The sequence below is a fragment of the Parasteatoda tepidariorum genome, chromosome 10 (genome assembly GCF_043381705.1).
Source record: "Parasteatoda tepidariorum isolate YZ-2023 chromosome 10, CAS_Ptep_4.0, whole genome shotgun sequence".
NCBI lineage: Eukaryota > Metazoa > Arthropoda > Arachnida > Araneae > Theridiidae > Parasteatoda > Parasteatoda tepidariorum.
Window position 1 is genome coordinate 78,470,406 of NC_092213.1, and position 10,021 is coordinate 78,480,426.

Below are 10,021 nucleotides of genomic sequence, written 5' to 3' on the forward strand. Positions count from 1 at the left end.
ACTCCTGCATACGAGGCAACTTCTGGATTAAATATTGGGAGAAATTTGCCTGCGAGGAAACCTTTTAGATGAAACTAACCCACATTTGTGTTACATAGAGAGGCAAACCACGAAAACCTCCCTTGGTTAGCATGATGAAAAAGGGACTCTAACCCATGATTCGTCTAACACTGAGTATATTTTACGTCAGTACTATGTTCAGTGCAAGCTAGGTGCGTAATTTGATCAACTTCAAATTGATGGGCATCAGCTTGGTTATTTTAAAACACTGTTTTGATCTGACTAGACAAAAAACAATTCAGCAATCACCTTTATTGTCATGCTATTGACCTTCCAAATTGTTAATGCTAGTTCGCTTTTACGAGCGATTTTTTAGAGTCTTACATAAATGGTTAGCTATCGACCTTTTCAATTGTAAGTGCTAGTTCGTTTTGACTAGATATTTTGCTGAGTCTTATGTAAATTGTCATGCCATTGGTCTAATTTTTTAGTCTTACATAAATTATTAGCCATCGACCTTTTTGATTGTTAGTGCTAGTTCGTTTTGACTAGATATTTTGCTGAGTCTTATATAAATTGTCATGCCATTAATCTTCCTGCTAGTTCGTTTTTGACAGCAAATTTTTAGTCTTTCATAAATTGTTAGTCATCGACTTTTTTTATTCTTAATGCTTTTCCGTTTTTACTTCAGATTTTACAGAGTCTTACGTAAACTATCATGCCATTGATCTTCCTTATAGTTAATACTAGTTCGTTTTTTCTAGTTATTTTTTAGAGTCTTACATAAATTGTTATGCATTAACCTTTCAATTATTATTGCTTCTAGCGATTTTACAGAATCGTACAAATGCCATTGACTTTTTCAATTCTTAATACTAGTTCGTTTTTACTAGGGCTTCCATAGAGAGTTACATATATGTTATCATAAGGAGAATTTTTCCATAATGTTCTTTGATATTTTCTACCTTAAAAAAGGGATAAAAAGAAACAATAAAATAAAGCAATTAATGTTATTAATGACACTGATATTGTTGAAGAAAATGCTGTTTAATAAAGATTATTACATAAATTTCTCACAGTGTTTTGTAAGAAAAATATAAAGTCAAAATAGTTCTACATGATATGCACAACATTTTAATGTATAATAATTATACATCTTACAAAGATAATTTCCCAAGGTAAACTTGTAAAATTTGACAAAAATTATGCATTTGTTACAATCAGTAATAGAAATTTCTTTGATATCTAAATTCTGTATTGTATGTTAATTCAATACAGCAGTTAATATAGCAATACAATATGCAATACAGTATATTTTAAGAAAGTAGCAATCCCGTTTTTAAACAGGATTGCCACTTTTTGAAGAAAAAAAATAGAAGCGGTAGACAAATTTAGAAGACTCGAAACAATTTTAAATGGTTACTTCGAGTTAGCTGTTTTTTTTTATTTAAATAAATTGAGCAAGATATAGATGTTTGAAATTCTACGTGTAGACCAAAAACATAATTCAATTTAAAGAAACATAGAATACTGTATAAAAATCTTGGTAATATTTAACAATGCGTAAAAGGAAGCTAAATTATTTAATAACTCTGCAGAAACTTAGCAACCATCTTTCTTAGCTCGTAGCAAACCTGATTTTACGATATTGTAACTACTAAAAATAATATGAAAATTAAGTAAAATATACCTGGAGGACTAAGTTTCGAAATGAAAGTTTAATGTGTGAAATTAAAACTCTTTAACAGGGAAATATTAACACGTTAACATTAGACACCACTTTTTAATTTTTTTCCAGACCGTTTCAAACTTTATTCAAGAATAAACAAAAATAATGTTTAAAATTAAGTTCAGGTTTCTTCAACTGTTTAGCTAGCAAATGTTGTCTCATAATACAGATTTAAAACAAAATCTCAAACCCGAAACTGAAATTTAGCAAAGTATTCTATTAAAGAATTTTTACAGCTTTTTTTTATCAGACATCATAATAAAAGTTCTTGTAACTAAGCAGTAACTATTTTTAAAGTCATTTTTATTTCTTTAACACTTGTAAACATTTCATTGAATTCTGTTTTCTTAAGAATGTTTTCTAATCAATAAACTTTACTTTTCTTAAACTTTGTTTGGAGGTTTTTTATTTTTAAATATACACATCTGAAAAAGGGATTATCCAAAAGAGTTCAACTAATTGATTAATCTAAGGAGACTCCAAAGATAAGTAGCTATTTTTATTATTAGTCCATGTTTAATAGTATTGTGTTCAAAAGCTCTACTTTTAGTTTAATGAAAAAACCATGATTAATTAATGTTTAATGAAACTGACTCTTGAATATTTTTATTTACATTTAACTTTAGTTATTTGAATCAATGCTGTTTGAAAAAATTCGACCGAAAGTAATTGTTAACCTATTTAAATCAAATCTTCACCATTTGATGGTTTATGCTAAATTGTAACCATTTTATGAATTTTTTACTTAAATAGTTACTATTGATTTCGAAATTTCGGAATTTTCGAAAATTCATGTTTCATCAAATTTTTAAATAATATATACTTATAGCATGCCAATACTTTTTTTTATTGACAAACAATACAAATATATTTTTAATGCTCAAACAATCATTTTTTGAGAAACTGCAATTCCAACTACATTTCAGTTTCAACAGTTCCAAATATCATATTTAATTTGTTTACTATATACCCGAGAAAAATAATATTTATAAGGCATATCGATATTTACCCCAAACCTTTCACATGAACGAAAAAATGGTATTTTGAGAAGAAAGTATTTCTTATCTCAGAAAGTATTTTCCCTAGTGGTAGCAATAGTAGTGTATTAATATTTTATTAAATAAAAAAAACACCACTACATATAAATAGTTTAAATACATACAGGAAAGATTAGATAAACAGAAGTTCATATTTTTAAGCTCTGACAAAAAAGTAAAAAATCAATTTGTCTTAAAAATTTCTGTTGTAGTTTACTACCACTGGAAAAATGTTTTTTTTTTTACATCAACTTCAAATGTTGTATAGAAATATATTTCCGATAACGATAAAATACTTTTATATGTGTTCAATTTATTAAAAACATATGGAATTGAGGTATCCAAATACATCAATATTAAGTGGTTGCTATATGAAATCAACGATGCAGAATCAATTATCTTACAATTACATAATTGCACAATCTTTTGATGTTTCCTAAATTTAATTTATTTTTGTATAAGAAGCAAGTTATACTGAATAAATAGTATTTAGTAAATGGTTTAAAATGCATGTAGTTTTGCTTTACAAATTTAAAATACTTAAAAATTGAACAAATGTGGCAAGAATGTAGCACACTAAAAAAGTGAAGCTCACAATTTTTAAATTTATTTATAATAGTCTTTATCTAATTTATTATAGTATTTAATACTGAAGTACATAAATCTTTAGAAAAACATTTAAATATACATTACATTAAAAAAGCCTTCAGCGATTTTCATTTGCAGAAAAATTGCTGTCCTCAAATTTTTTTAACTAGTATTATAAAAAACCTAGATTTATTGAGTACATTTTATATATTTAGTTTCAAAAAGGTATAAAATGTTAAAAAATAAACACTGCAAAATATTTTAATTAATTTTTAAATGGTTAAAAAAAGTGCTAACATGAAGAAGAAGAAAAATGTCAACAGATCGAAAATTAAAACCTGAATAATATCGAAATAACTCTTTTGCTGAGCAATCTGTAACCATCAATAATAAAACCATCTATCTTCCAAAGTGGCAGAATCGATTAAGATAGACTGAACTTTAATCTTTCTCACTGTTAAGCTTATCGCAAATTGAAAAAAAAAGAATTCCTCCAACAATTTCTCTTTAAAAATTGTTTATTCAAGGACGCTAGCATTAAAAATTACTCTTTGCGATGTCGGATAGAGAGAGGAAAAATAACTATTAACTTTAGTTTAAGACCCAATACTTTTATGTCAATTTATAGTAATGGCAAATTATGTAATTATTTTTAATAGCAAAGTATAAATTTTCTATCTCCTACACAAAAATTCTTAGCTGCCATACTTCCGAAATTGATGACTTTTCGCATCTTATTTCAAAAATTTATAATATCCATAGTCACCATTTTAATCCCGTAAACACCAAAAACAATTTGATGCAGTGAAACCTCGAGAAAAGACCACCTCTATTTAGGACCACACACGGAATTTTATTCCATTAATTTTGTATTGAAGAAAATCTTTAAGAGAAAACATTAAAACCTCTCCCAGCGATAGGTCAAACATCTGCACCAAATGCAAAAAAGGTCAAATAAGGAAACACGAAAAAATTCAAAACAAACTATTTAACAAAACAAATAAGTAGGTCAAAATGTATTCTAAATATTTGTGTGAGGCTCTTCTTTAGAGAGTTCTTTGTCATAGTGCACTAAAAACGGTGATTTACTTTTGGAGTTGAATGTTAAATTAAAAAAGTTCTTTTAGAAATAAACAAGCATCTCAAACGAGCCTCTGCTCATCTTTTAAAGCTAACTGATATAAAATTAAATGCAAACTTAAACAAAAAGACAAAATTGTTTATTTCTTTAAAATAGCTTTACCGTTCATAATTGGTAAATTTGTTTTTGCACATAATTATATCAAAAGGGATCAATTTAGAGACGCTAAATTTTAATTCACAAATCTATCTTTTCATGACGCCAACAGAAGTGGCATTTCTATACTAAGAAAATAACACTGACTAAAAATAAATTCGTTAGCGAAAAATCATGAACCTCCAATAGCAATTTTGAAGACACCGCAGGTAATCTGTAAGAACGATCTACCTATATCAACGACTATTTCACTGTAGAGTGGAAAGTGGTAGCTCCCGAGTGGTTTCACTGTAGTAGAATTTATTTTCAAGAGCTTGACTTTTATCCTTTTATAGTAATCCTGGGTTAAGCACAGAAGCACTTATAAAGGCGAACTGCTTCCAACATACACGATTAGCTAAAAAAAAACTTCTTTTATAACGTATTTTTATGTAGCTTGTATCAAAAAGTAGATAAAATCACTGATAACATTAAATAATGTAATAAGCGAAGAAAACGATCATTTTAATATACAAATGAATAAGGAAAATCAAAACCGAGTAACTTTGATTACATTTAGCGATTGAAAACAATAACTGCAATTACATTGAATGGAGACAACTGATCTTAAATCTGATTGATGTCTTGATTTTTGAAATTTCACAAAAAATATTTTATCCACATGATAGATTAACAAATTCAAAGATGTATCTATTAGTTACGCAAATATGCTCTTTGGAGTTGAGTAGCTTGCTAATATTTTTAAAAAATCTTCCTATTCTAATTTTTATTTTACAACCTTTTTGTAAAAACTTTTCCAGCAAACAAGTTGGCAGCTGTGCCGCCGTATCAAGTCAAAATGAGTTATTATGGGTCGGTGGATTTCTGTAATTTACTACACCAAATTCTACTACGTGATGGTTGTGTGTGATATAGTTAAACAAAAGGCTCTTAAAGCAGCCTAATGAAGACCAAAATCGTGAAGTTTTTAAATATACTTATATGTTTTTTTCTCTCCTTATTTTAAATTTATTTGCTGATATTTCGAATTTGATCTACGCCACCGAGTATTTTTCTTATTCAGATCTCGATCTTCCGATGTTGTTTTATGGTTAAAATTTCAAAAACTGGTTTGACAAAATTTCATCACTTTTAAGTCTCTTTAGCTTTAATGGCACTGAATCTTTGACTTGGAATATTATTAATTATCCCAACTCAAGGTATAGATTGCAAAATTTGTTTAAAAATAGTAGCCTATCTGGATTAAAATGTTAAAAAAGTTTTTTTTCTTAATAAGTGGAAGGCATTTCACTTTTAGCAGGCATAATGCATTTTTTGGAACATGGTGTAAAAATTGCTTCTTTTTTATACTTTTAAGAAATTAATATCTTCTGAATGTAAAGTTTTGTGTTTAAATTTAATCAAAGAACAATACTTGATTAAGAATATAAAATATAGTGAATATATATGTATATATAGTGTCCACTTCCAATAAAACAATTTTTCACTTAAGTATATGTACATGATATATTTATACGAAACTACTTAAACATTGCTGTGTAATAAATGGAAAATACATTATTTGGACCGTTATCCTATAACAATGTGTAGTTTCACAAGGTAAGCAAGACTAGAGTCTATCAAAAGTCGAAAACTACAGACTCAAGCTTTAACCATTTCGAAATGGTTAAAACTAGAACCTGGGCGTAAAGTCAAAAACCTCTATGTCAAATAACTTGAACTTTACTTTGAATTTCTCCAGATCAGTGGTAAATAACATTGTTCATTGCTCTCATATACAGTATTATATAAGATAGTAAATATCAATAACCTTCTGGAAAACTTCTAACAATTATATTCATTTAAAACTTTATAGATGAAAATTGACTCTGAAATTTAAACAATCCGTTTACAGTTACAATGCAGTGAAAATTGTTATAAAATGTGTTGATAAATTCATTTTGAAGTGCTTGGTGCAGAAAAGGATACCGAAACTGCCTCCTTTTTGCACTGATACCTCCTTAGATACCTCATTTTGCTACTTTTCCTTCCTTTTTTTGCTGATTATAACAGGTTCCGGATTCATTAAAAAACACACAAGTACATTTACCACCACAAATGTGGAGCAACGATGTTTGCGCAATACTATCAACAATTTGCACTTGTGATAGAATCCGTTGGAACCGGTTTGTACCATCAAATTAACATGTTTTTTTCTTCTTGTGTTTGTTGGCATATGTTATGGTGGCAAAAAGTGCTCTAGAACTTTATTCAAAGGGCCGTAGGCTGCTGAAAATTCCTATCACCAACCTGAATTACTAATGATTTAATGTCCTCAGCACTTTTTACTTTTCGTGGCATTCGAGGTTCTGAAAGCATGGAGCCGCTTCTACTTCTATAAGGACTGCCAACAAACACCGAATTTTGCCTGGATCGCATCCTGTTGATGTAGTACGGAGTAGATGCTGTGCCAAATTCCATGTTGAATCGTTCAAGAGGAGCCAAAGCATCATTGAGTGGCAATCGAGTGGGTTTAGCTATAACCGGATGCGAGTGGTACTGTGGTTGATAGGGTTCCAGCATGCGGATTTTTCCCCACTTGTTGAAGAAAAGTACTATGACGAATACCCAGACTGCTAGTACAAGCACTATGATGACCACTTCTTCTTCTCGAAATGTGAATGGAGTAGAAGATTTAGCTTCCATGTGTGCTTTTTGATTCCAGTTATCATTTTCTGTAAATATATAACAGTCCATATATTGTTATTAAAAAATAACATACAAGTGTTCTAATTATTATACCGATTTCATACTTTCAAGTGCCATTTTTTTTTACTGTAATCAGTGAGGTCACATTTTGCGGTAATGATAGAACCGATATATTGTATAAAACTGTAATCTATAACTATTTATTTACAGGTGTCTCTAGCGACTTGCCAGCATCTTCGATTTGACTCACCTTAGTTCATACAGAGCTCGGAAGTTAGAAATAATAATCATGAGGAACAAACTGTGATATGCATAATGGAATTCAAATTTTTAACTGTTACTAATTACATAAAATTCATTCAACACATACAATAATTGCTTAAAAATAGCTTCAAAACTGAGCAGTTTTTCTTAAATTTTGAAAATTGGAAAAAAAGATTCACTTTATCAAATTTACGTTCTCACTGTCTAAGTTTTAACCTTTTTTTTCAGTCAGTAAAACATGCTTTGAAGTAGCTCCAAAGTGCCACTCTTAGGCTTAATATATTATAGAATTCTGCTTGAAGAAAACCAGCCAAATTCAAAACTGGTAGTAAGTTTTTGATTAACTCTTTGACACAGATGGAATACCGGTGTCCCTTTTATATATGTTTTGCACCATCGAATTACAAGCAAAAAAATATACTTAATGTTACTAAAATATAAAATGCAAAAAAAGTAGTTATAATTTTTTTTACATTTCTATTCAAAAATTTATCAATAAATGGTTTTGTAAATTATAGAAATTTTAATGATGAATCACGATTTTTTTTTATTATCTAAATAACTGCAGATTTTGAAAATTATTGCTTTGAAGTGAGCCGTGTGTGAAAGATTTTTATCTCTAATGCAGAAAAGGATACCGGTGATTCATAAGCAGAAATTATTAAAATTTTAAATATATTTTCCACTAAATTAATAAAAAATGCCAAACAGTATGTTTAATAAACATTCTGAATCAAAGGATTAAGGATGATTGAAAATTTTTTCAGTTGATTATTTACCTTAACTAACTTTCATACTAAATTCTTTGTCATCAGGGATGCCAACTGCTCCGCTTTCTGGAATAGTTTAATAAAGTGGTAGCGAATTATATCTTAAAATTCATTAGAGAAGGATAGTTACGTTTTTCTTTTAATTTAGTAACCAGTAGATTAATGCTTTAACACGTTGCGTTTTATATGATACTTTTAATTTTTGATATTTAGTGGTGAAAAAATTGCTTAAAATGAAAAATACTAAACTAAATTTAACTTATACTTCGCTATATCACTAGAAAATACTATTTTACAACACGGAGCAAGTTGGCATCCCTGTGACATTTATAACAAATAGTAGTTATCAATGCATTATGCATTCGGGTTAAAGTACACTTAAAAAAAAGTGGTAGCAAAAAAAATGTTTCATTATCACAAAGGTTTTGAGTAAACTTTTTATAAAAATAATTGCTTACGTTTAATTTTTTAATTAAAATATATCCGTTGTATTTATTTATTTGATCATTTATTAATGTACAAACATAGTATTGAATAATAAAATTCAAACAATATAAAATAAATACTACGGATCCATTTTAATTCAATTAAATAATACGGAGTTTTTGATCCCAAGCTAAAACTTACGTGTAACATCAGGGGATACGAAGTGTACCTTGCCACTGATGTTGGTAGGATTTTCGGAGAGATCGAATGCCACTATGTGCAATTGATACTCTGTACCCGGTTGTAGCCTCTCCAGTATAAGTGATCTTTGCTCTCTCGGAATATCATACACCACCCGATACCTATTAGTGAGATTAAAGTTAAATAATGCAGTTGCTTAACAGATTACGAACAGCACTGAAGGTTTAATATAAAATGCAATTGTACAGTTTTATTGCGTATAAAGGATCAGCCATACCTGCCAACTTTTACGCATTTGGCTTAAAATTTTATTTTTATATTTAAAGTAGTAGTAAAATTTATGTTTTCTACATATTCGTTGCATTTATAAACTTAATTTATAATCTTTTTGACATTCTCTCTATTCTTTAAAAAAAATTAAGCTCATATATTAACACTTTACCGACCGGTAGCGGTTCGAACATACTATGCCCTTTCACCGCCCGTTCAGCTGCAGATCGTCCGAGACACCGGCTCGGTTTCGGCCTAGACTGACGCGCGGACTTCACCACTAAATATCAAAAATTACAAATATGATATAAAATGCAACGTTAAATCATCAATATACTGGTTACTGTATTAAAAAGTAGGCGTAACTATCTTTCTTTAACTAATCTTACAAAATATTTTGCTACCACTTTATTAGAACTTTTCCAGAAAGCGGAGCAGTTGGCATCCCTGCCTTCATATCGATGAAAAAATCCCGACTTTCCTCGCAGGAAAATCTAGTCGCACCCAGCTGCACGATGAAAAATCCCGACTCTTTTCGCAGGAAAATCTGGTCGCACCCAGCTGCACTCGAGAAAACGACAGCTGAATTTTTTTCAGGGCATGCTGAATTGGTGGAAAACGTAGTCACCACAGATCGGTCAAAAGTCGATTAATCGACGACCGGTCGGTAAGCGCTGGGGAGCAAACGCTGAATAATCTACGGCCGGTCGGTATACGATGAGAACAAAACGTCGATTAATCGACGACCGGTCGGTAAGCGCTGAGAACAAAACGTCGATTAATCGACGGCCGGTCGGTAAAGTGTTAAAAT

The 10,021-nt window shown here is 29.7% G+C and overlaps 1 protein-coding gene across 1 annotated transcript in view; it reads right to left on the minus strand.

Annotated features, from left to right (window-relative positions):
• Positions 1-1,028: 1,028 nt before the first annotated feature.
• The window catches only part of LOC107457052 (uncharacterized), a 66,125-nt gene continuing 57,132 nt past the window's right edge, over positions 1,029-10,021 (minus strand). Inside the window, exons 4-5 of the mRNA XM_016075094.3 lie at positions 8,941-9,101; positions 1,029-7,305 (exon numbers count right to left, since the gene is read on the minus strand). Coding sequence (XP_015930580.1) covers positions 6,842-7,305; positions 8,941-9,101 — 625 coding nt within the window. The 3' untranslated portion in view covers positions 1,029-6,841. The remainder of the gene's footprint in view (positions 7,306-8,940; positions 9,102-10,021) is intronic.